The sequence below is a fragment of the Phalaenopsis equestris genome, unplaced genomic scaffold (assembly GCF_001263595.1).
Source record: "Phalaenopsis equestris unplaced genomic scaffold, ASM126359v1 Scaffold000428, whole genome shotgun sequence".
Taxonomy (NCBI): Eukaryota; Viridiplantae; Streptophyta; class Magnoliopsida; order Asparagales; family Orchidaceae; genus Phalaenopsis; species Phalaenopsis equestris.
Window position 1 is genome coordinate 3747066 of NW_018164869.1, and position 27812 is coordinate 3774877.

General features: G+C 37.3%; 1 protein-coding gene across 2 annotated transcripts in view; it reads left to right on the forward strand.

Moving 5' to 3' along the window:
* The first annotated feature begins 380 nt into the window (after positions 1-380).
* The window catches only part of LOC110027404 (nudix hydrolase 20, chloroplastic-like), a 73478-nt gene continuing 46046 nt past the window's right edge, over positions 381-27812 (forward strand). For both annotated transcript variants that reach the window (XM_020728819.1, XM_020728818.1), the window contains exons 1-5: positions 381-695; positions 847-911; positions 1053-1233; positions 16766-16846; positions 22527-22652. In XM_020728819.1, coding sequence (XP_020584478.1) covers positions 441-695; positions 847-911; positions 1053-1233; positions 16766-16846; positions 22527-22652 — 708 coding nt within the window. In that variant the 5' untranslated portion in view covers positions 381-440. The remainder of the gene's footprint in view (positions 696-846; positions 912-1052; positions 1234-16765; positions 16847-22526; positions 22653-27812) is intronic.

The window sequence follows — 27812 nt, forward strand, 5'->3', positions numbered from 1 at the left end:
CAATATCTATATTAGTATATTACTACTATAGTATATTAATATATTATTATTATTATTTTATTATATATTATAATTTATAAAACTTAATGTTTTAAAATATAATAAATTTTTTATATATAATTATTTTATATTATTTTATATTTCAAACAATAACGATTAGAACACGAACGAACGCATCACTGTTCGTGTTTGGTTCGTTTAACTAAGCGAACGAAAAAAATTTGTTCGCGTTTGTCTCGTTTACTTATCGAACGAATCGAACACGAACTCATTGACGAACCGAACATGAACTGTTCGCGAACAACGAGCTTTTTTGACAGCCCTACTTATAATGCTTATAATTTTGAGCCTTTTAATAACAATTGGTGGTTTATGGGGAATTTAGATGAGCTGAAGGGCGGCAATGGGACGTATTACCATAGCAAGCTCATGAGCAGATCATGGCTTCTAGCTACTCTCCCATCGCTTTCGCTGCTCTCCGAAGCTATCCTTCAACCCGCCTTGGCGTCGGAATACGGGTAGCGAAACCCTTGAAGCCAGCATGCACACGATCCATGGTCAATCGACTGCAGGCGTTCCTGCCGGTCGCCGGCTTCGGGTGGGATGATGTAATCCGAGCAGCCGAGCGTGATGACGACGATCCATCCGATCTCCGAGGATACTTCCAGAGATTACAAACTTGCAATCGTGGATCCGTAATTCTCCCCCTACTTCCCCCATTGTTCAGTAGGGCGAGCTGTCGATTTTGAGGCTTTAATGAACCTGAGGAAATTTCTTTTCTGAAATGTAGTCAAGGACGAGTTAGATGTGGTTGTATTTTTATGATATAATTCATGGGATTTGCAGGATTTGCGGACCCAGTTCGTTCCGTTTCTTGTCGAGGACGAAGTTGTTGGGTGCGTACACGAAGGGTAAGTTTGCCCTTATCATGAAATTTTAATCGCCTGAGAAGAAAAAAATGTCAAATACTAATGTTAAGAAACGCAGACATGTTGAGGCTTTGAATTTCATAGATTATCTTTGTTTTAACATTGATCTAAACTGGCTCACAGCTTTATCAAGCATCTTAAAAAGTTTCAAGGCGTATTTACATTTATGCTGGATAAAGATAGCTGTGCTGCTGGTGCTCATGTTAAAATTCACTCATCACTCAAAACACCAGAGGACCGAACAAGTGCTGTTGGTGACATCATTAAATGTTTAGGAGATCTTATTCCTGGTGTTCGTAATGAGGTAACCGCTTTTGTCAACCTCTAATTCTCCTAAGCCGCATTTGTGCACATATGTGTATTATTGATGTTCTTGTCACTTTGTCTGCAAAGCCTTTTTGGAAAATCTTTCTCAATTGAAATCCAAACATTAAGCACTGCAAAAAATGAATAATTAAACAATCAAATGGTGACAGTATAATATGTTGCAAGAAGAAGATGGGATGGATGAAGAATACCTCTCGGCTTTTTTCTTTTTGAGAACAAAAGTTTTCAACAAAATCTCTTAAACTCGATTACAAGTCAGCTTAAAAAAGGATGGTTAAACTGCAAGTATGTAGTTCTCTCCTAAACACTGCAAAAGCTTATATGATCTATTATAAGCTTACATAGATTAGGGACCATTAATCAAATTGCTCATCATCATCAGGAAGAGACTGAGAAATTGCACCAATAAGCCTTTCTCATAGAGTTGTTACTGAGCAAGTTTAAATTGAACTTCAGGAGGAGCAAGAACGGGGGATCCCCAACAAGTTCTTTAGCCAGATTAAGGATTAAGGAATGATATCTCAAAAATTAAAGTTGCATTGGGTTGGATTTCATTGTATCGGAGGTTCTTCTTACCTTCACTTGTCTGTTCTTTACATCATTTGTTTCCTCAAAAATCAACATGAATGTTCTCATGAACTGAGCATAGATTTTTTTTCCATGTTGGATATAATATTGTACGATGGGCTGTCACATCAAGCATAATAACGGTGCATTGTCCATGAATATAATATTTATCTCTAAACCCTACAAACTTTACATGCTTGGCAGTATCCCAAGGTGTGGAGATCCAAAAGGTGGACCTCAACACTAATGGTTGTTAATATTTTTTCTCAGATTGCCCTCTTCACAAGAGTAGTCTTCTCTGTCCACCATCACCAGCCATACAAGTTTTGTTAGGGTAATTCACTTGTAGCTGGCTGGGGAGTGTGACTATAAAACTTCCTCTTTTCTTATTTACAAGTGAAAACATATATTGCATGTTTATACACACTCACAACTCTCTAGATTACAAATAACTTTAATATAGAGAAGATCCTATGATTAGATATTGTCTAATTTGGCTATTTAATATTAAATTTTCTAATACATAAACTTCTTAATATCTAACTTATGATTTATTGCTTTCCATAACACTCCCACACAAACTGGAGTATAGATATTTATCATGCCCAACTTGGTATAAATATATGATGTGAGATATAAAAATAAAATAGAATAACGATTTTTGATGAAGCGAAAAATAAAACGAGCAAATTCACACAAGAAAACAGTAACACAGCGAAACACACCGATTTACGTGGTTCGACAAATTGCCTACGTCCACGGAGTTGCAGAGGATTTTACTATTTGAGGAATTTACACCAGTCGACCGTCTCGACTTACAGTAGGAATCTCTCACTTCGTTGCTCTATTTTCTTCTCTCTTTGTTCTGCTCTCTCTACACCGAGATACACCAAAGAAACTCTACACCTAGATACACCGAAGAAGACAAACTTTCAAGAGAAATAAACTCAAATTCTCTTCTGCCACAAACCACCAAGAAGAAGTCAAGAGAGAACAATCTTCTTCTTTTTTTTTTCTTCCTTCTGCCGCAAGGAACTACTTGCACTTCTCTTCCACTCTACCATGGAAGTCCTTCCACTGTCCCGCGGAAATTCGAAGAAGAACAAAAGGTCGTGCTTCAAAACTTAAAAGGAGAGCCTTGCGTGCAATGCCTTTTATCGTGAAGAGGAGGGAGTGAGGGATGTTTTGCTTCACAACAGAGGAAGGCGAGAACGATTGGCGTCTACGGTTTGCGACTGAAGAGGCGAGAGGCGAACCGAAGCTTTGCTTCGCGAAACAAGAGTAAGCGGAGGCGACGTTTCGCGAACTGGAGGCGGGAGTTGGCTGTGGTCGCGACGGGAGCGGGATCGGAAGGCGAGAGGCGGGATTGAGATCGGACTCCAACACAACAAATCTCCCACTTGGAGATTGATACACAGACAATAACATCTCCTTCCCCATACTAATATCCTCTACTGGCGGTGTCGACTTTTTATTCAAACATGAATCCTCCACCTCTGTAACTCAAAGCCTCTGTCTTCTCACCAGAAGACCAACTGAAGCTGTGCACAACTTCAGTTTCTCAAGAGTAACACCCTCAGTCAACATAGCTTTGCACCTCTAAGCTATTTCCTGAATTACTCTTGTCTCTGCTTACAATTACACTGAATGGGCAATATCCTACCTTTGTTGAAAGCCTTTTTTGATAAATCTAGCTTTGTACCTCTTACTTCCATCAAGTTCAATCTTCACCCAGTACACCCACTTGTTGTGTAATGTCTTCTTCCATTGTGGAACTTTTGTCAGCTCTCACTTGCTCGAAATTTCATCTTGCAAGATTTTTCATAGCTCTGTGGTTCTCCACCATCTGTCTGTGGAACAATAGGAATGGGTGCCCCGGACCCACTCTCTTCTTCACTTTCATTATCAACAATACTATGAACTGCTAGCAATAGTGCATGATGTACTTCTTCAGATATCACATTTGTGATACCATTCTCCATATTCTTGGGATTCCTGCAGTTCCTCTTTATATGATAACCCTTGCCACAATTCTAACAGGTTGTCTGTTGGCCAGACTTTGATTTTGATCTCCCTCTATTTGAGTTCCTGTCATGCTATCTCTTTCTGAAATCAACATTCAGTGCCGAACTCAAACCTGAGATCTCACTAGAATATTTTCTGCGCACCTCTTCAGCCAAAATTAAATCACGAATATCATCATATTTCAATTTAGATTTACCTGCAGATTTGCTAACTGCCATCCTCATGGCTTCCCAACTATTTGACAATGATGCCAACAATGCACGTACACGTATCTCATCATCAAAATCAATTTCAACAGACGACAACTGATTTGTGATAGTATTGAAATCATTCAAGTGTCGAGTAACATAAACATCTTCCATTATCTTCAAATTGAATAACTTTTTAATCAAATACACCTTGTTATTTGCCGATGACTTTTCATACATACCTGATAAGACTGCCATGAGATATACAGTCGTCCTCTCCTTGACGACGTTGTGTGCAACGGACCTCAATAGGGTTAATCGAATAACCCCCAGAACTTGTCAATCCGACAATTTTCATTCACCCTCATCCATCCTTTCAGGTCTTTTTTCTACTAACGGAAGATAAAATTTCTTCCCATAAAGGTAGTCCTTAATCTACATTCTCCAATAACTAAAATTTGTGCCATTAAATTTCTCGATACCTGAAACATTTACTTCATCTGCAACCATCATTCTTCATCAGATCTGAACAAAGATCTGATACCAGTTGATGTGAGATATAAAAATAAAATAAAAGAACGATCTTTGATGAAGCAAAAAATAGAACGAGCAAATTCACACTAGAAAACAGTAACACAACAGAACACACAGATTTACGTGGTTCGACAAATTGCCTACGTCTACGGAGTTGCAGATGATTTTACTACTTGAGGAATTTACACCAGTCGATCGTCTCGACTTACAAGAAGAATCTCTCACTTCGTTGCTCTCTCTTATTCTCTCTCTGTTCTTCTCTCTCTACATCGAGATACACCGAAGAAGACAAACTTACAAGACAAAATAAACCCAAGTTCTCTTCTGTCACAAGCCACCAAGAAGAAGTCAAGGGAGAATAATCTTCTTCTTATTTTTTCTTTCTTATGTCGCAAAGAACTATTTCTTGCGCTTCTCTTCCACTCTCCTGTGGAAGTCCTTCCACTGTCCCGTGGAAATCCAAAGAAGAACAAAAGGTCGTGCTTCAAAACTTAAAGGAGAGCCTTGCGTGCGATGCCTTTTATCGTGAAGAGGAGGGAGCGAAGGGATGCTTCGCTTCACAAAAAAGGAAGGCGGGAGATGTTGGCGCCTACTGTTCTCGACTGAAGAGGCGGGAGGTGAACCGAATCTTCGCTTCGCGAAACAGGAACTAGCGGAGGCGGCGTTTCACGAACTGGAGGCGGGAGCAGACTGCGGTCGCGACGGGAGCGGGATTGGAAGGCGGGAGGCGGGATCAGGATCAGGCTCCAACACAGCAATATAAGTGATCCTAGCTCCATTAAGGGCTTTTGTGAAGATATCCCTTAATTGTCGCCAGTCTTTACATGAGCTATAGAAAATAGATTCAGTTGAATCTTTTCGCGAACAGACCAACAATCTATCTCAATGTGCTTAGTTTGTTCATGAAAGACACAATTTGAGGTAATGTGAATTGTAGATTGGTTATCACATCACAACTTTGTTGGAACTGTCATTTTAAAACTCATTTCGGTCAAGCGTTGGGAAATCCACATCAATCCACTCGAAGCTCGTGCCATTGCTCAGTACCCAGATTCAACACTGGACCGCGACTCTACATTCCGTTTCTTACTTATCAATTAGACAAAATTGACACAAATGAGGATACAATATCTAGTAATGAATGCTCGATCAATCTTGAAACTTGCCTAATCCACATCAGAGTAATATTCAATATATTTAGTGCCCACAATCTTGATATAAAATACTTTGTGTAGGAGTTCTTGTGGTAATATAGTATTTGTTCCAAAGCTGACCAATGATGTACTATGGGGGAAGACATAAATTGATTTATTGTTCTAACTTAATATGCACTGTCAGGCCGAGTTATAGTGAGGTTGTTTAATTATCCACTAACTTCCTATACCGTTCAAGATCATTAAAGGGCCCTCAATCCTTAGTAAGTTGCTTATTAGGAAGTATCAGAGTACTGCATGACTTGATCCTTAATTTCATAGTTTCTGCTAACAAATCCATTACATACTTCCGTTGAGATAAAATTATACTCTTCTTGCTCCTTGATATCTCATTGCCCAAGAAGTACTTTCAGGAACTCAGATTTTTAGTGTTGAATTGATTTTGAATAAATTATTTCAATGATAAGATTTCGTGCACATCGCATCAAGTAATAATAACATCATCAACGTATACCACCAATAAAATTTTTCCTAAAGCAAATTGCTTATAGAATACTGTGTGATCACTTATATTTTCTGCATCCCAAATCCTTCAACTGTTTGGCTAAATTTTTAAACTATGCTCTAGGGCTTTGCTTCAATTCATATAAGAACTTCAGAATATGACATACTTTCTCAGTTTTCCTTGAGCAATAAACCCACGAGGTTGCTTCACGTGTATCTCTTTCAAAAGAATAACATGCAAAAAAGCATTCTTCATATCCAACTCGTGTAAGGGCTAATTATTCAAAGTGGCGAACCCAAGGCAACTTAGCTATTAAAGAGCAATAAACCCAGGAGGTAGCTTCATGTGTATCTCTTTCAAAAGAATAACATGCAAAAAAGCATTCTTCATACATTCTTCATATCCAACTAACATGCAAAAAAGCATTCTTCATATCCAACTTGTGTAAGAGCCAATTATTCAAAGTGGCCCAAGGAAACTTAGCTATTAGAGAGAATATGTCAAAATAGTCGATCCCATAAGTTTTAGCATTGACCTTAGCAACCAACCGAGCTTTGTGACGAGCTACAGATCTGTCAGAATGAAATTTCGCTGTAAAGCCCCACTTACAACCAACAACCTTCTTGTCAGAATGTAGTTCAACTAGTTTTGAAGTTCCATTTTAAGTTAAGACATTCATCTCATCAAGCATCACTGCACTCCACTTAAATTGGGATTGGGTTTGCTGAACAAATTTTGAAACTCAATAGAGCCAAAGGAACCTACAAACAAGCAAGAAGCGGAAGATAGCTGATTATAATTAAGATAAGAAGAAATGAAATAGGTGCATTGGCATCTACCTTGTCAAAAATTAATAGGCAAATCAAGGTCACTGTGTGGAGGATTTACCAAGGAAGATGATACCGATGTCGGACTAAAATCAGTGAATGAGGTCTTCTTGAGTTAACATTAGTGATATTTGGTATAGGTTGAGGCATAGGAGGTGGAGCTGGAGCCTGATTTGAATTTATGATGTGATGTATCTACAACTCATCAAAATCTTGTGAGAATTTAGGCATTGACGATTCACCAAAGAATGAGAATTGTTCATGAAAGGTGACATCAATATAAATCATGTATCTATTTAAGAGGGGAAAAATATTGATTCCTTTTTTGCAGACAATAATATTCTAGAAAGATATACCTTAATGACTTAAGGTCCAATTTTGACATTTGTGGATGAGTATCACGAACAAAACAAGTACACTCAAATATGCGTGGTTCAATAGGAAATAAAAAGTTAGTTGGAAATAAAATTTTGTTGGGTGTCTGGTTTCGTATAATAGTAAAAGGTATCCTATTGATAAAAAAATATGTAGTAGAGACTACATCAACCCATAACTCTTTAGGTATATATTCGTTTTAAATGAAAGAGCTTTAGCTTTCTCAAGAATATGTATATTTTTCCTTTCAACTATTCCATTTTGGGATGAAGCATAAGCACATGATGATTGGTGAAACATCCCATTTTGTGTCATGTACATTTTAAAAGATGCAGAAAAATATTCTTTAACATTGTCACTTTTCATAGGTTTAAGCAAAACATTGAATTGAGTTTCAACTTCAACATAAAGAAAATGAAAATATGCCAATAACTTAGTACGAGATTTTATAAGATAAATCCAAGAAATATGTGAAAAATCCTTCACAAAAGTGACAAGATATCAAAATCCTATAAATAAAATAGGACAATGTCCCCAAACATTAGAAAAACCAACTCAACACAATGAAAGACTCTTTTATTAATTCTGGAATATAATACAAATAATTGTGTTTAACAAATCAAAGATGATAAATGTTATAATTGAGGGTGCAAATTTTTCAGTATTGATAGTGATGGTTGTTCCGATCGATAATGGATCTTAAAAGGGGATAAGGTATTGAAACAAACTTTAGGGCGAGGTATCTCATTCTCTAAAATATATAGCCTCCCCCAATTCTCTTCCTTTACCAATAATTTTTTTTTGTTATAAGATCCCGAAATAGACAATGGTCGACAAAGAATAATGTGAGAGAAAACTATCTTATTTCTTAATTTTCAAAGGGCAAACATAATTCCCACAATTATAACTTACTAAATCTACAACCAACACATAAGGTAAGAACTACAAGAATATTAACAAAAAAAATAAATGAGGATAACTCTAAATAGGAAACACATAATTCTACACTCTCCCTTTAGCTGGGTCATAGATGTTGTAGAAACCCAACTTGATGTTCAATTCCTTAAAGTTTCCTAAAGATAGAGATTTTGTGAAGATATCGACTACTTGTAGATGAGTTGGAATGTAGATTAAGTGAATGACGCCTCCATTGACCTTCTTAGAGATAAAATGCATGTCATTCTCAGTCTGCTTGGTCCTATCATGATGTACAAGATTCTTTGCAATGTTAATGGTGCTTGGTTGTCACAGAACATCTTTATGAGATTATCTGTAGAGTATCCTAGTTTTTTTAGGTTCCATTTGAATCCACATTCTCATAAAAATTCCCAAAGCAAGTGCCCGATACTCAGATTCCGAATTGCTTCTAGTGACCATTTCTTGCTTTTGCTTCTCCATGTGACAAGGTTTTTCTAGACATAGAAACAATACCCAGAGGCGAATCTTCTGTCCATGGGTTCTACCCAACTAGCATCAATGTAAACTTCTACATCACTGTTGTCAGATATCTTAAATAATGATCCCCTGTCACCCCCTGTCAAGTGACTTCTGAAGAAATCTTAATATTTTGTATACCATCTCCAAATGTTCTTTAGTTGGATTGTTCATGTAATGATTTACTATTCCAACAGGTAAGCAATGCTAGGTCTTGTGTGAGACAAGTAGAGAAGCTTACCCACTAATATTTGATATCTACCTTTGTTATTGATGTTTACTATCTCTCTGATTGTTATTTTTCTTGTTAAAATTAAAAGGAGTCTCAGCAGGTTTGCACCCTAATATTATTGTTTCTTTTAATAAGTCTAGGATGTACTTTATTTGTGATATCACTGTACTCATCTTAGACCCCACTACTTCCATGCCCATAAAGTATCTCATTGATCTCAAACCCTTAATTTCAAATTTAGTAGCAAGAATCTCCTTAATTTTTCCATTCTCTTTATCATCACCACTTCTCAGGATCATATCATCAACATAAATAATGAGTATCACCTTTTTACCTCTCTGTGTATGCTGTATGAACAATGCATGGTCTGCTTGGCATTTGATGTACCAATTAAATTTGATAGTTTTGACGAACTTATCAAACCAAACAGGCTGCGATTCTTTGAGGCCATAAAGTGATTTTTTTTAGTTCACACACCCAATTTATTTGAGTCATCTTCTAGTCTTAAGGAAATTTTCTTATGCGCTTCTTCTTGATCTCTATTAAAAAATGCATTCTTGATATCAAGTTGATGCAAGTCACTCTCTTTATTCACTGCCAAGGAGAGAAGAACTCCGATAGTGTTTAATTTGGCCATCGGAGCAAAGTTCCCTTGATTGTCTATCCCATGAGACCGAGTGAAACCTTTGACCACCAACCTAGCCTTGAACCTCTCAATGCTTCCATCTACTTTGTACTTGACATTGAATAGTCATTTGCATTTAATTGATTTTTTACTTGGAAGAAGTTTTGTAAGGGTCCACTTACCATTTAGCTTAGTGCTTGAACTTCTTCAATTGTCTTTTTCTATTCTTAGACTTTGAAGTGCTTCATGAATCGACTTGGATATCTGCACACTGTCAATATTATATATAAATGCTTTGTAATTTGATGATAGCTTTCCATAGACAACATATTTGGATAGGATAATGCGTGCAAATTTCTCAATCTTCTTCGTTGGATTCCACTTCCTTTGGAATTTTAGAGATGGGTGAATTTATGTTTGGTTGTGGACAATCCTGTGGTTGTATATTGTCTTTATCATGCTTAGTGGTTTTATTTCTTCTTGCATACGTGCAAGGCTTTTTATTTTTATTTATTTTTAGTATCCAGTTGGATGTTCTCAACTGGAGGAACTTGGGAAGCAGAATTGTTAGAGTGAAGAAGAATATGTTGTGATGACTCTGGGTTAGTGTGGGTATCCATAGTAATATAGGGAATCTGAATAGGTTGTGGTGACTCCAGGTTAGTGTTGATGTCCAAAGTGACTCTTCACTTGAATATCAAATTTATGATAATATGATTCGTTTTTAAAGAAGGTAACATCTATGCAATTGTAGTATTCTTTTCGTAATTGGAGAATAACGCATGTACCCCTTTTTGTTGAAAGCATACCCTAGAAAGATACATTTGATGGATTTTGGGTCATGTTTTGTGCTATTTTGGTTGGTGAATGTGAGCAAAAGAAGCACGCCTGAATATTATTTAAGGAAGATTAGGTGAGAAGGCTCTGACATGAGGTTATTTTTCTATCACAATATCTGGATGGGCTTTGAATCTAACAACTCTACTTAGCATTCTATTAATGAGGTAGGTATATACCTTGATGTAATTCAACACTGCCAATCACTTCCTCAAATCCAATACCTAAAATTTACAAGAGTTAGAGTGAAATTTAGTAACATAGTTCACGTCACGAGTAATCTTGCTAATTGAGAGTAAATTGCAATTTAATTGAGGAACATATAGCACATAAGAGAGCTGAATATCTTTGGAGACTTTCAATTCTCCATTCCCAACAATCCAGTGTTGAGATCTATCGGCCAGCCTAACAAATCTGGAGTTGATGAACTTTTGGCTGATGGTGAGGGCATGAATATCTCTAGTTATGTGATCAGAAACATCTGAATCTATTATCAAAGTTCGAAATCTCCCATTTTTAGCATGATAGGAGGACATTATACTTTGATGTCTCATTAAGTTGGTAAACTTATCAATTGTGCTCTAAAGAAGTTTCTTCAACACCTCAATTTGTTCCTTGATGAAAGGACTAGGTCTAGCTAACCCTTCAAATGCGGTAACAACGTATGCCTTGTGGTCTTGGCCCTTCCTCCCTTGCCCATTTTTTAAACCTACAAGTTTTCCATGTAGGTTCCAACACTTGTTTTTTGTGTGACCCATTGATTTTTTGTTATGTTCACACTAGGGATGATTCTTCTTTGTCTTTGACTCATTAAAAGAGTTGTGTGAATATAAATCAGAACTTTTTAGTGTCAACTGACTCCACACTTCCTGTCATCATAAGCTTTTTCCTGATTTAACCCTGCTTTACAAACCTCTTTGACACTCTTTTTAAGTTAGAAGTTTGGGATAGAAATAGTTCTTTAGAAAAATTGTTTCCTTTTTTTCATTTTAAGAATATTCTTTGTAAGACCCAGATCTTTCACATCAAACTTGGCTTAAATTATTCTTATCCAAGTTTGCTTGAATTATGTGTTTTAATTCTTAATATTTTCCAACATGCTTTCACTATTAATAAGCTTGTCATCAACATACAAATGCAGATAAAGCATTTTAAAGCTCCATGATTCCCATCATAAACTCAAGAATCATATCATTTATTTTAAAACTAATCTTTATGTTTAATCTTCAAACTTTATGCATCATATTTTTTAATTATTTTTTGAGCCCATACAATAATCTGTTAAGAAGATGTGCTTGATTTTTAGTCCCACTTCAATGAAACCATAAGGTTGCTTCATATATATTTTTTTTTGCAACTCTTCCGGAAGAAATTCATCTTCAAATCCATTTATTCAAGTCCCCTTGTTGAACTGAGTAACCATGCCAAGCAAGATCCTGATTGATGTTCGCCTTACAACTATAGAGAATACATCGTAGATCAAAATTTTTTTGTGAGAAGCTTTTTCCGATTAGTCTTACTTTTAATCTGACTTTTTCAGATTTAGTAAAACCTACCTTCTTTTTGAACTATCCGTTGCAACTTACCTTTTCAAGAATGGCTGTGTTGAACCTCTCTACTTACTCATTTTTTGTTGCGTGATCATTTTCATTATGTAATGCCTTAATATCATTGATCTTTGTGGAACTGAAGCCGGGCTTCCCCCTTTCCGTTACGGACGCGGGCGTCCTTTTCTTGCTGCGGGTGAACCGACTATCATTTCGGCCAGCTGGACTGGTCTGGACAGGGGCTGATTGGACCGGACCCTGCTCCCGCTCATTAGAGCGGGATTTATCCCCTGATCTTGTGACTTCTTATTCGAGGGATTGTCGCTCCTGCCCCCTGCTTCCCTCTCTTGCCTATGCGAGCCTTGCCATAGGGGAGCTCCTTCCTATTTTGCATCCCTTACCTTCATAATTCTTTCCTCCTCCAAGTATTGCCTCTTTTGTCGACTAACTTCAATTATAAATGTGTGTTAGCTTGCCTAGGTTAGGCAGTTTTTGCAGTGTGTTGATTTCAAATTCTTGTGTGAAGTCTTTTTCCCCTTTGAGGGGTGTATCCGAGGAGGTGGTGGTGCTTCGTCTGTTTCCTACTCCAAGATGTTGTGTATCCTCTTCCTTTTTTGGCTATCCGGCCTTCCTTCTCCTTCCTCATAGCATGGCTTCCAACACCTTCCAGCCGCTCCATCTTCTGCATCTACCTTGCTGTCCATCACCTTCTAGCCACCCCTCTGCCTGACGTCGGTCACCTACAAACCTCCATACTTGCTGTCTCTACAGTTCTACACCTATCCCTTCTGCAATCAGCATTCCTTGGCTGCCACCACCATTGCCAACTATCCCAATCCACGTAGCCGATCTCCACTGCCATTGGAATACATCTCAGAGGAGTTGCTTTGTCGTGTATGTCGGTGTTGTTATTTTCTGTCGTGTCGTGGTGTAAACCTATTTCCCTATTAATATAAATGTGCTTTTATGTTTCTACTGTTTCCCTATGAGTTCCAGTTTCATTTGGTATTAGAACTAGCCCAACCCTAGTCCTATTTTAGGGTTCCCTAGCATCCGCCATAAACTAAAACTTTCTTTCCTACCACTAAAAATCCTCACCACATCCCAAACCCTAAACCCACAAAAAATTTCCTTTCATATTCCTTAATCTCCAGCCATGCCACCATTGAGATGCATACTTGAGCCTTCACGAGAGGAGATATGACGAGAAATCAGCCGACTTCGGCGGTGGATTATGTGCATAGAAGATGAAATCCAATGGGAGATTACCTTCGATCGTGATCCGAAAAGTCGAAGGGGGGAACGAGAAAATTGAAACAGGAAACACAACGTCAGTTCCTACCAACTTACTATCGCCAAAATTGCAGATTTTAGCCTTCGAAAGGGAGAGACTGTCGAATCACCAAGCGACCCCCTTGCTACTATCTAGTGAAAACCAATCCCCAAGTCTATCACACTCAGAAAATGTTGCAAGTGACATATATTTGGACATGTTTAAACATAATGCACAACCAGGGGAGTGATCAACTTCACCGAACATGGCGTCATCAAAAAGTTGGGTAAAGACACCGTAGACACCGGAGAGCAGTTCAAACGAGAATTTTCTTTCGATGACGTCTTCCATAGTGGAACTCTCTTGTTCGTGGATGCATCAAATGCCTTTCCTCCATATGGTTAGAAGGAACATGCAATTTTTGACGAAATTGCAGTTCATGCTCTCCTAGAAGACAAATAACTTTTTGTTGAGACATATAAAGATCACGTAGACCAAAATATGTTAGAATTTAAAAATGCAGTGGATGGTCTTAGTAATGACCAACTGATAATATCACAGGCGGCTAAATTTACAATCCTCACCCCAGTGTTCCATATGAGGTGACGAAATGCAATATGAAGCTCTTATGTTGGAACACAACAAAAGATGTCAGTTCTCCAAAACTTTAGGAGTTAAGAGGGAAGACTCATAAGATAATAAGAATCACCCATCAAATAAATTCTTGCAAACCCTCAGCCTTGTTGAGGCCCAACTTGTCATAGATGAGAAGCATATGTGATATTTACTTGTTCGGACATTGGCTTAGGAGAATCTACGTCATTGTGTACCTCTTATGCCAAAGCAAAACAGAGCGATAGGTAGGTATGCTCGCAAGTGGGAAAAACTCCTCAAATGCGTTGGGAGCCAGTGCAGTTGTCAGTGAGATCCGGGAATGACCGACAAGAACCAAAATGAAATCAAAGCTCTTCAATCCCGGGAGATTGAGGCGGGGCTTCACCCTTCCCGCTATGGGCGCAGGCGCCCTCTTCTTGCTGTGGGTGAGCTGACTAGCATTTCGGTCTGGTGGACCGGCCTGGACAGGGGCCGGTTGGAGCGACCCAAGCCGGTTGGATCGGCCCCTGCTCCCACTTATTAGAGCGGGATTTATCTCCCGATCCCGTCACTTCCTCTTCAAGGAATTGCCGCTCGCGCCCCCTGCTTCCCTCTCCTGCCTATTCGAGCCTTGCCATAGGGGAACTCCTTCCTATTTTGCATCCCTTACCTTCGTAGTTCTTTCCTCCTCCAAGTCTTTCCTCTTTTATCTACTAACCTCAATTATGAATGCGTGTTTGGGGGATTTTGCTGTGTTTATTTCAGATTCCTGTGTGGAGTTCTTTTCCCCTTTGGAAGCTGTATCCGAGGAGGTGGTGGTGCCCCGGCTGTATCCTATTTGAAAGTGGTTCGTATCTTACTCCCTTTTGGCAATCCAACCCTCATATTCCTTCCCAATAGCCGCCGATCACTCCTAATTCCCTTCCCCAACCTCTGCCGCTCCATCTCCTTTATTTACCTTGCTGTCCAACACCTTCCAGCCAACCCTCCGCTTGCCGTCAGTCACGTACGACCCTCCATACTTACTATCTCTAAAGTCCTGCTCCTCCCCCCCATGCTGCCATCAGCATTCCTTGGCCGCCACCACCATTGTCAAGCATCCCAATCCACCAGTCGACTTCCACTGCCCTTGGAATACACCTTAGAGGTGCTGCTTGTGTCGTGTATGTTTTGTTTTTATTTTTTGTTGTGTCGTGTTGTAAATTTTTTTTCCCTATTAATAAAAGTATGTTTTTGTGTTTCTACTATTTTTCCTAAGAGTTTCGGTACCAAGAACTTTGTGAATTCATCAACACAAAATTCAAGCTATTGCTTATCAACGCTTGTGATTCTCGGCCATATATTTGAAAGCACCAATATCTATAAGCCATGGATCTCTTCCTTTGAGTTGTTGTTTAAATTAAAGCGGTAATTTACTTTTTTTGAGCAATAGAGATCGAAACAACTTTTATTTTTTTGAGCTGTTTATTGGTGAATGAGACTGATGTCACTCAGCTTGCTATCCTTGATCGTGGCTTGAAATTCATTACTTTATTCATTTTCAAATTGCTAGCCTCTCATGAATTTTACATCTTTTTTTAAAGTTTGATGTGATTTCTGACAATGATTACACTACATGCGATAAATTTTTTGATTTCTACATAAGTCATGTGATTTAATATCTTTTTTCTTTGTCTAACGGACAAATTTTTGGGAGTGCATTTTTGAGATTTTTTTCCTTGGCTTCCAAGCATCCTCAAAATTTCCCATAGGTTAGGAAAATATTTCATTCCTATTAAATGTATTCTTACCTACAATTCGTTATTCAACCCAAGAAGGAAATAAAAAACACATTCTTTATTGAACATTTGGGTATATTTAAAACTATGTTCAGGACAAGTCCAATTGATTTCATAAAGTATATCCATTTTTTTGCTAAAATTTAGTAAAAGTGTTAAAGCCGTAAGGGGAAGTCATGCTAGTTTGGTGTGTATTTTTTATGGGAGATTGAATTTCGAAGCACTGTGCTATATTTTTGAATTGGAATACATTTCCTGTACAATATCCCATATCTCCTTTGCATGTTTATAGAAGAGGCAGGGCAGGCCATTTATAGTCCAGTGCATTAATCAACCATCCCATCACCATGGAATTCTTGACCTCTCAAATCTTGCAGCCAATTTGATCATTCGTTGGTTATTTTTTAACCCCTATAATTTAGTATATTTGTACCTTTTCTCAGATCACCAATTCTGATCGGGAGGGATTCCTAATGGTGGTCCCATCGAGTTATTGTTACGCAATTTAAAGGGAATGATGATCACTAAGTTCGTTTTGGACATTTGGAAGGGAAGGGATAAGATGTGTGGGGCTGGTGCCGGGGGAGGGAAACCTGAAATTTTGGTAACTCACAATATAAAAGCAATAATATCAAACAAAATAAGAAAAATCCTCATTTAATCACCATAAATTATGGATTTTCCTTTGATCTGCAACAATTGTAATTACGGTTTAAAACCAAATATGGTACATCAAAGAGAAGGCTAAATGCTCTATAAGTTATGTCAGATGAGTTATTTTTATTTACCTCAAATAAAGTGAGATAGAAAGAAGTATCATGCAACACTTTTGGGCTCATAAGTTAGCTATTGGCTCTGGAATTAGCTATTCTAGTGTCTCTATGTTTTAAGTATTTTTATGAGAATGATGATCAACTTCATGCTTGTGCTTAACCATTATATTTATTTTATCTCTGTGGTTATCATTTTCTCTTCTTATTTTTCTATTTTTGTTTTTTTTTCAATGTTGAACAGTTATACCCGGTAACATCATCTTTTGGGAAACAAGTACTAGTCTCTCTTGAACGTGCAGCTGCTCCCTATTTTGGCATAAAGGTTGAATATAGAAAAACATTTAGTTGTTGATTCCTTAAAAATTGAGAATAGCGTATACATTTTAGCAGTCTTAGCATTTTCCTTGAATAAATTGCTTGTTTATTTGATTTTCTTAAATTTAATAGTTACAAATTGTCATGTTTTGAAAGATTTTATTTTTTTAATTTTGGCTAAATCATTACATCTCACTAGCTACAAATATTTATTGGATTTTTTCGTAAGATTAGATGGTTGAAGAAGATAGATGTTACGGATTTATATAGAATAATTGCAGTGCATCTTTACATAACTGTCACATCTTTCAACATCTCTAGATATTTATGATGGGCTCAAATATATAGTTAAATTAAATTGTTTCATTGACACTCTAAAGCAGCAGTTCTATTTACTGTTTATAGATGCAAAAAGTATTGTGACTTTAATTGGTCTCTGTAAAATTGGTGCCGCAAATTCTATGATCAATAAATTATTGCATATTTAAATTTCAATGTTCGCAGAACTAAATCATTAATTTGAAATGAAGCTTGTGGCGAAACTCCTTGGCCATATTTAAGATAAACATTATTCCTCAGAAAGCTGTAGGAGGAAACGGCAAATGATACTTGACACCGAAAATAGCTTGAGACAGTTAACAAATGAAACCTGTATTCAACAAACACATCAGAACTTTTAGGAAACTATTAGACGCCAAAGAAGAAACAAATAGACAAGACTATAAGAGGGAAAAACAGAGTGTAATACAAGAGGGAAAAACTATAAGAACCTGAGATTAGATACACCAAAAAACAATCCTATCTGTTTTTCTTGGGTTTTGATTCAGCGTTCCTCCATATAAATCTTGTTCTGGACACACTTTTACAAGCTCAAAATAGATGATCACCAGTACACTAGAATGAGAAATGTGAAACGCCTCGGCACCAAAATCAGAGAACAAGCCACGACGAAATCGCAATAGATAGATGGAAACAAACACACTAAGGGCAGCTCTTACAAAAATCAAAAGAAAACATGAAAGATACCAGACTGATCTACTATTCGAGAGGTAGATCGTTTTTCCCACAACCTAGACGTGTCTAGGAACACCACAAGAAGAAAGAAAGACCGCAAACAAACAAAAACATGCATAAAAAAACAAACCTTAAGTTACCTAGGTTAACTCTTGATACTTCACTCCCCACTTAACAACGAGTATCAAGAGTGCAAAAAAAGCCAAAAACTAATAAAATTACAATTAATATAATGATTATATTGTCCTTAACATGTAGATTGTGTTTGACCCGTGTTACACTGGTTTCTAGTGATTGCATCAATTCACGATCACCGTTGGAAGTGGAATCCGCTGGTCTGTCTGTCAACCAGAAGAAGCCACACTGCTCTGCGATGATGTGCAAACAACTATAGAACTGTCTTCCGTAGCTATGTGCCCGACGTGATGTCTGTAGAGAAGGTTGTAGTCCGCTGTGACAAAGCACTCGTTGGGAGATCCCTGAAACCATGAAGCTCATCTTTTTTGAATGATTAAAAAGTCAATTCATTAGTCATAGCCTAAACTGATGCTCCAAAAAGAAGAGATGAACTTGGTTGCTTTTATTTGTCATACTCTCGGCCTGTACTCCCCTTGAATTTCTTGATTATGTTTTGCAACCCTTCATTGTTTAAATATGTCGTGAACCTATTTCCCAGATCAATTTCAATGAGGTAAATATCACAAAAGATTATTTTTGTTACTTTATCCCACAGTGCGGGTGTTGCAACCTCTTTGGCCTTAACCATTTTACTACTATGATAACCAAAAAACATACAAACATGAGTAAGAGCATTCAAAAAGAAAACCGCTACATTTCTCTGCCTCATGTCAATTCGACTGTCACAGTGTATGTGTGTGTGTGTGAGAAATGTACTTCTCTTATCATCACATTGCCCTAGGTGATATGACAAGTATATTTCAGTGGCTTAAATGGAATTTCACTGTCTCATTTTTTTTTCTTTTATGCCTCATTTCACAGTGTGTGTGAGAGAGAAATATACTTATCTTCTCATCAGAATGTCAATCTTCTCATCAGAATGTCACATTCTCATCAGAATGTCACAGGTGGTACCACTAATGAAATTTCAGTGGATTCAAATCACATTATACATCTTTGCTACTAGCTATAAGGCCACCAGTAAATTTTAATGGTTGAGAGTGAAAATATACATATTTGCAACTAGCTGTGATGCAAAAAAATAAAAGAAACACTGCTCTAATGATCGTCTCATTCTTTCTTCTATGACTCATTTCACAGTGTGTGTGTGAGAGAGAAATATACTTCTCTTCTCATCAGAATGCCACAGGTGGTTCCACTAGTAAAATTCAGTGGCGGTGAATGAAAGTAAATATATTTGCTACTAGCTATGAGGCAAAAAAAAAAAAGGAAACAATGCTCACATCGCAACCTCATTCTTTCTACTTCTCTACTTCATTTCACAGTGTTTGTGTGGGAGTGATATACTTCTATTTTCATCAGATTGCCACATATTGTATCACTAGTAAATTTCAGTGGCATGAAATAGTATTATGCATATGTGCTACTAGCTGTGAGACCACTAGTAAATTTCAATGGCTGGGAATGAAAGTATACATATTTGCAACTAGCTGTGATGACAAAAAAAAAGAGCCATTGCTCACATAACTGTCTCATTTTTCTTTTTTTATGACTCATTTCACAGTGTGTGAGTGAAAAATATTATTCTCTTCTCATCAGAATGCCACAGGTGGTACCACTAGTTAATTTCAATGGCATGTAATGATATTATGCATATTTGCTACTATCTGTGAGACAAAAAAAAAATACAGTCACATCACTGTCTCATTCTTTATACTTTTCTGCCTCATTTCACAGTGTGTTTGTGTTGAGAAATATAATTCTCTTCTCATCAGAATGCTACACGTGGTACCACTAGTAAAATTTCAGTGGATTCGAATCACATTATACGTCTTTGCTACTAGTTGTGAGACCACTAGTAAATTTCAATGGCTGAGAATGAAAATATACATATTTGCAACTAGATGTGATGCAAAAAAAAAAAAAAAGAAACATTGCTCACATAACTGTCTCATTTTTTCTTCTACGACTCATTTCACAGTGTGTGTGTGAGAGAATTATACTTCTTTTCACATTAAAATGTCACAGGAGTTATCACTAGTAAATTTCAGTGACATGGAATGATATTATGCATATTTGCTACTAGCTGTGAATTAAAAAAAAAAGAAAAAGAAAAAGAAAAAGAAAAACATGGCTCAAATTGCTGTCTCATTCTTTCTACTTCTCTGCCTGATTTCACATTGTGTGTGTGAAATATACTTCTCTTATCATCAGAATTCTTTAGGTGATACCACTAGTAAATTTTATTGGTTTTGAATGAAATTAGACATTTGTAATTACCTGTGAGGTCAACAAAAAAAACAAGCATGACTCACATTATTGCCTTATTCTTTCTACTTTTTTGCCTTTTTTCATAGTGTGTGTCTGAGAGTAATATACTTCTATTTTCATCATATTGACATAGGTAGTATTACTAGTAGATTTCAATGACATGAAATTGTATCAAGCATATTTGCTACTAGCTGTGAGGTCAAACAAAAAAAAAAAACAAAAAAAATGTCTCACATCACTGTCTCGTTCTCTCTACTTTTCTGCTTCATTTCACAGTATGTGTGTGTATGTGAGAAATTTACTTTTCTTATTATCAGAATGCCACATGTGGTACCACTAGTAAATTTCAGTGGCATGGAATGATATTATGCTTATTTGCTACTAGCTGTGAAGAAACAAAAAACATAGCTTACATCATTGTCTCATTCTTTCTACTTCTCTGCCTCATTTCACAATGTGTGTGTGAAATATACTTCTCTTGTGTGAAATATACTTCTCGTATCATCATAATGCCCCAGGTGATACCACTAGTAAATTTCATTAGCTTTGAATGAAATTAGACATATTTGCAACTACCCGTGAGGTAAAAAAAAAACATGACTCACATTACTGTCTCATTCTTTCTACTTCTCTGCCTCATTTCATAGTGTGTGTGTGTGTGGGAGTAATATACTTCTATTTTCATCAGATTGCTACAGGTAGTATCACTAGTAAATTTTAGTGACATGGAATGGTATTATGCATATTTGTTACTAGCTGTAAGACTAACAAAAAAAAAACGAAAAAAGATGTATCACATCATTATCTCATTCTCTCTCCTCATTTCACAATGTGTGTGTGTAAGAAATATAATTCTCTCATTAGCAGAATGCACTAGGTGATATTACTAGTAAATTTCAGTGACATAGAATGAAATTATACATTTTTGTTACTAGCAGTGAGGCAAAAAAAAAAAAAATCAGGGAAAGATCCACCACACCGAAACCATCACCATATAGAAACAACAAATCAAAAAAATACAACCAAATCTACATAGTGCAAAGCAACGAGAAACAAAAGTGTCTCAAAAAAATATAGGGAGAGGGGATACCGCAATAAAGTGGACTTCGACACGTCGGTTAAGGCAGAGGAAGAAGAAGCTCCATGAGAAATAGAAAAGAGCAGAAAAAGGCCGAATGCTTAGGGCACGACCATTTCTCGCTCTCACTTCCTCTTGTTCTTTCTTTCATCACGTGGAGTGAAGGGATGAGATGAGATAATTCCTCTTGAAAGTTTTCGAGGGCAGTGAGGTTGTTGCTTGAACGACACCTGGGAAACAAATGTCATTAACAGGTAATATCATTTTTTTGATTCAGTTATCTAAAGCTTAAAAAGTTTATTATTACACTTAAATAAAATAAAAATGTCTTCACTAAAAGAACCTTTAATTTTTTTTTCCTGCAAGGAAATGTTTTTATAATTGCCCAGATTTTTTTTTTTCAGGGAACTTATATATCTTAAGAATGGATGCCCCCTAATTCTTATGGTCATTAGCACAGCAGTCTATAGAGCCTGCAAACTACTTCTCAAAATCGTGTTCATTGTGTCAATATAGTGTTCAGGCTTCTTATCTCAAGCAAAACTGATCTTTATCAAAGGTAATAAAGGAGGAGATCACCAACTCAGATAATAAAAGTTGCTGCTATCCATTCCTTTTGTCTGATTTGATCTGTCAATTAAATAGCCCAGTTGATTTTTGGCTGACCTTGAGCATTAGATTTTTGTCCTCGTTGTGACCATGCCTTGTTTTTAGATATTCTTCTTCTTTTTTTAGTGCATTTTGATCTCTTAAAAGACATAAATTATATGGAGAAGTGACTACAAAGCTTAAGTTGACAACCACTGACTATGAGCTGGTGTATATATGCTATTTTACTTACCTGAAGCTCTCCTGCCCTTGTTTCCTTTTTTTTTCCTTAAAAAACATTATCATGGAGAATTGTCTATTGATATCAAGTTCAAAGCTTTGCAAGTTTGAGTTTGGTTGATTGAAATTTGAAGCTATAAGTGATCTACTTTATACATTTGAATCACCATCTTACTGTCAAGTTGCTTTGCTGGAGCATTTCTTAAAAAATTCATTTTTAGGAATTTAAACAGGTCATCTTTCTTAAACTTCAGCTTTATATATCATATTTTCTTGGTGAGTTTAAATGTGCCTGAGCCTTCTTTGTAATGCCAAAAATGGAGATTATTCTTTGTCTTCTTACATACCCGTATTGTAGGCTTATGGCGTTCATATGAATGGCTATGTGGTGAAGAGTGGGCAGAAATTTCTTTGGGTAGGGAAGAGAAGTGATCTCAAGCCTACCTATCCTGGAATGCTTGATCACCTCGTAGCTGGAGGCCTGGTAGGTAAATTTTATCTCTCAAAACAGTTTGTTTCAATTGCTTACGTTGCATTTCTTGGATAGAGATTCAAACTGCAGCCCTTAAAAGTAATTAATAAAGAAGGGATAATATTTGCAGCACCATTTGTGGGTCGTATTTGTTAAGACTAATGATGATGATATTACTATTTGAATTGGACACAACTTAGCTTTATCATCTTGCTTCCTTGTGATATTCTAAAGGTCTTTGGATGCACGTAAAATATTTTGTGAAATTTTTATATAAAATAATTGTTATTTTAGGTTCAAAATGCTCAAGAAATTATTGGTTCAAGGCTTTATATCAGTTTTGTGTTCCTTTGCTGAATATTGTGATCTTGGATTTGTTTTGAAACTAGCGATCTTCTTAATGTTCTTTAAGAATCGTAGTGCGATTTTTTCAGTTATAGCCTGTTTACTTATGGAAATTTATTGTTTTAATGATATTGAGTGCTAAACAATGTGCTTCTATTCTCGTCTTTTCAGTGCTTAAGTGGTAACCCATAGTTTTTTGGTTCTCTCCCGTGCAATTAAATGGAAAGAAATTTGCTTTTATTCTTGCCTTGTGTGCAATATTTTGTTTTTTGAATTCTTTTTCGCTCAAGACAAGTATTCTGGAATTGCCTCAAGATTGTAACATAATTTATGGAGTCTCTGTATTCTCGACTATCTCAAGATCTGCACTTCAATAATGCTCATCTTTTTTCACTATACTGATATGTTGAATTTTTTATCACTGCGTTTCTTATGGCCTTCCAAGTGTCCTCATGACAAATTCTATACACTGGATTGTGATGTGGTGTGTACTAATATTGGCTGATTTTTCTTAGTAGAGTAATTTTTTTTTTGGGGGAATTTACATATATATACCACACAATTCTTATATATTTACGTATCTAACACATATGCTTTTACTTGCATACCACCATCTCTTTAACATCACATCAATAATACCACTATTATTAACTTTTTAATTGTGAAATACACCTTTTAATGCAAATGTTTTTAACATCAAAGTGTTATAAAAGTAAATATCAAACTTGAGGCATTAGATATGTAAATACAAAAGAATTGTGTGGTATGTATGTATATTTCCCCCTTTTTTCCTTTTACTTGAATTTAAGTGCCTGCCATTTCATTTTCAGATTTCTGATAGCAGAATTTTTAGTATAATGGTTAAAAGGGTTCTGTTTGCAATTAGATTTGGAACACTACATTAATATACATGCAAATGCTTGACAAACTTGAATGGGTAACGCCATGGTGACTAAGGGTCTGTTTGGGGCAGCTGCAGCGTATTGAATAATCTGTTGATAAGCTGATTAAAAATAATCTGCTGATAAGCTAGGTGCGATAGCTATCACAAATTTTTATTTTTTTGGAAAAGCTAGACCACAGCCAGAAACTTGCCGCCGCACTTAGACATATGCGGTGTGAAAACGCTGTTTTCAACGTTTTGAAAACGCATAAGCTACCAAAACACATTTTACCCAAACAGGTCAGGTGCATTTTCAAAACGCCACCGCACCAAATAAGCTGCCCCAAACTGACCCTAATTATTGTTGACTGTAAGGAAATATGTGGGAAATTAAAATAAATTAAAACCACACCTGCTCCCGCTTCAAGAGGTGATAACTGCTTCTGGTTCTCATTGTGTTCTGCTCGAACCATAAACGCCACGTATAAGCCAGGCTATCTGTGTTTTATCTCTTCAAACTGCACGCAAGAGATAAAAATCCCCTCTTATGTTCATACCGAAGCCCCATCTCTCTCTCTCATTCCCTCGTTTTCTGGCAGAAACACTCCCTCCTTGCCTCTTTTCTCCAGGCCGCACCCATCTTCTCCTGTTTGAGATTTACAATCATGGATAGGGCCAGTGGTAAAGCAAAGATGGGATTGCAATTTACAAAGACCTCCAAAATTTTCATCTTTCTCCTCCTCTACACTTCAATTCAAAGCTATGCTCATTGCTCCACCTCTATGTCTGCGTTCTGTGTGTACCAAAACCGCAGTAGTTTCTTTCCCTCCCTATCATCCCACAGACCATTCTTCTCATGTTCCTCCCTGCATTTCTCCCATTGGCTCTCTTCCTTTCTTTGCCTCTCACCATCCTCTCCTGCCTTCCCAATATAGTCTTGACTAGAGTTAGTTGGGATGCCAACAATGGGATCATTGCGTACAAGACTTCCGAAACTCCCATCTTTTCCCTCTGCTCCTATTCGTAGATTGAGATGCACGAGCCTCATCTCCACCGCGCCGCATGAGACCCCATTCAGTTCTCTATCTATATTCTATTTTCTCTAACCAAGAGATAAAAAATATTTTTGTTGTAATTTTTCATCTTGTTGCTGTCAATCACCGTTGTCAACATTGCTGCTTCACCCTAAAAAGTATAAATAATAGGGAAATTTTAAAGAATTCATTTGAGGAAACTTGCGTGCATGTCCGGGGAACTAAGTACTGTTCATGGAAAAAAATGTGTATTCATTTGGATCAATTTTTATAAAAAACAGGGAAATTCAAATGCTTGTTCTGAGAAACCTAAATACTTGTCAAGAAATTAAGCACCGTTAAAAAAAAAAATTTAAATACCTATTCAGGAAAATGTATGCTTGTGTTTTGGCTTTTTGCAGGTTAATTGAAGGCCCAATGCGTTTTTAAGACGGTGGGTTAAAATAATATTGTCTTCTGGCCGCAGTGTATCACGACACTGACCAGCACTTCTGTGAAGAATATTGGGCAGGCGGGCACTCTCCTCAATGCCTTCTAACGGGGTAGACGCTGGAAGGTTGCTGAAATTTTGGGTGATTTTTGACTTGCAAATGACTTAAAATTTTTTCTATTTAAACTTGTTAAAAATAAATTAAATTTTTTTTTTGAACTGTTTAAACTTACAAATAACATAAAATGTAAATTTTTGAACTTGCAAATAGGTTCAAAAATGTTTCAAAAATGTGAACCTTTTGAATTCGCAAAAATAACCTATAATTTGAATTATTCAAACAATTAGACATTAATATAAAATAAATAAAATGTAAATTTGAAAATAAATATTTGAAATAAAATATATTGATATAAGTTAACCCAAAGCATAATAGAAAAATAAATATCATTCCTTGAAGTAACTGAGCGGTCGCAATCAATACACTTGAAAGGAAAATTATAACATGACACCCGAAAATCGAAAATAACAACAGACATGACACAAATAATCAATCTAAGGTAGGATCTTGGAGGGGGTGGGGGGTGGTGGTGATCAGTAAGGGTTTGGCCTTCCAACGAGGTAGCAAGGTTTGGTTAAAGCTGGAAGGCGCAGCGACAACAAAGGGTGTGGACAGACAGCGAGTGGGAGGAGTTGTGGCAAGGGCAGCAAGCTGTAAGGAGAGGAACAGATGGCTGGGTGGCTGGAACAATAGAAAGCATCAGAAAAAATCTGTATCCGAGCGGTTGCAGTAAGAGGGAATGTTGGCGGAAGATATGGGGGATGCCGAGACCCACATGACAACAAAAGGACGACTGTTCGGGGTGGCGGTAGCGAGGACATGTGGTTGGATTAGGGAAACTGCAAGGAAAACAAAAGATGTGGCTGTTTGGGGCGGCTGCATCAATGAAGGGTGGTCAGGAGTGACATAGGGATGGGTGAAAAGGGATAGGGAAGATAAACACTACATTAGGAGGAGATACAATCGAGACTCTATCCAAACCCTTGGATCCCCTTGAAGGGAGAAACGATTGTTAGCGGCTATTCTAATAGAATTTTGAGCCATCTGAATTCTAAATCCTAATAAAATACATATATAGAAAATGGCTACAAAGGAATGAATGATAGCAGAAAAGAAAGCATATGAAACGAAAACTTGATTGTTTCAGCCTGTCTCCTACGATTGCAAAATTCTGCGGTACTGTGAGAGCTACTGTTTTTTGACCTCATTTTTAGTGAGATATAGTCCTCCTCTTAGGGTTTAGGATCTAGCCTTAGGGATCTCCCTTTGACTATCTTAGAACCTTAGAAATGGGACCCACCTCCTTTTAGAAATTCAACCTACTAACCTACTTCTGTACCCTTTTGGAGTTTCGCGTGTGTGGTATCGACTTCTAGCACTTAGAAGGGTGAAACCAACATGAGGAAACCCAAAAGAGATTCTTATAGGACCTTTGAAGCCTTAAGGTGGCCTTCTGCAACATTCGCACTCTCGCGCACACAAAACTTCGCAATTCGGAGAGTCGACACGTCCGATCGCCACAATTCTCATCGCTTGCACTGTTACCTATCGAAGACTCAAATAAACCTTTTAAAACGATCGATCGCGGGTTGAAATTTTATGAAATTTGAATTTTGACGCGTTTTTGACCCGATTGTCGACGACGTCGTCCGAGCGACCCCGAATGACAAACCGGACTGCACCGGCGCGTCCGGAACGTCGATTTTGCCCGGAGAGGACACCCATTTTGTCGCGTCGTCGCGCGCGAGTAAATTGTGTTTTAATATATGAGTAAATTGCATATAATTTAATATATATATATATATTAATTTATATAAAACCAATTCTCCCTTTTCCTCTTTAAACACTAAATCCCTAAACTCACGCACCCGAGCTCTACCTCCCTTCCCTCCCCCGTTCGCGTGTCTGGCCTTTCCTTTTCTCGGTCTCGAGCCAACCGAGCTCCTCCTCCACGAGAGAGAAAGTTGACCTCGTTCATCCTTCCCGAAACCGTGCTAGTCTCCCCAAACTGTTTTTTTTCCTTTTCCTGGTAGTTTGACTCTGGGAAGCTTGTTCCCTGGTACACTTGAGCGGCAAAATCTTCTCTTCTTCCCGATGCTCCCCTCGCTGCTACTGGGCTTGCCGCTCTGTCCGAGATTTTTTGGTGGCTTCGCCTTCTATGAGCAGGGAGCACGTTCTTTTCTTCTTTGACCTGATTCGAGTGTCGTGGGTCGAGGGGGTGATCTCCTTTCTCTTCTCCTCTCTTCTCTGCCGATAAAGATAGTTTCTTTGGATTTTTTTATGGTTGTTGAAAAAGTTTTCTGAGAGGAGGGATATAAATTATTGGCTAAGGGAGAATTTTAGGAGGAGATTCCTGTGAGAGCACATATTTGAGGTAGCTTCTTGTGTTGCGGTGCTTTACTTTGGCATTAAGGAGGTA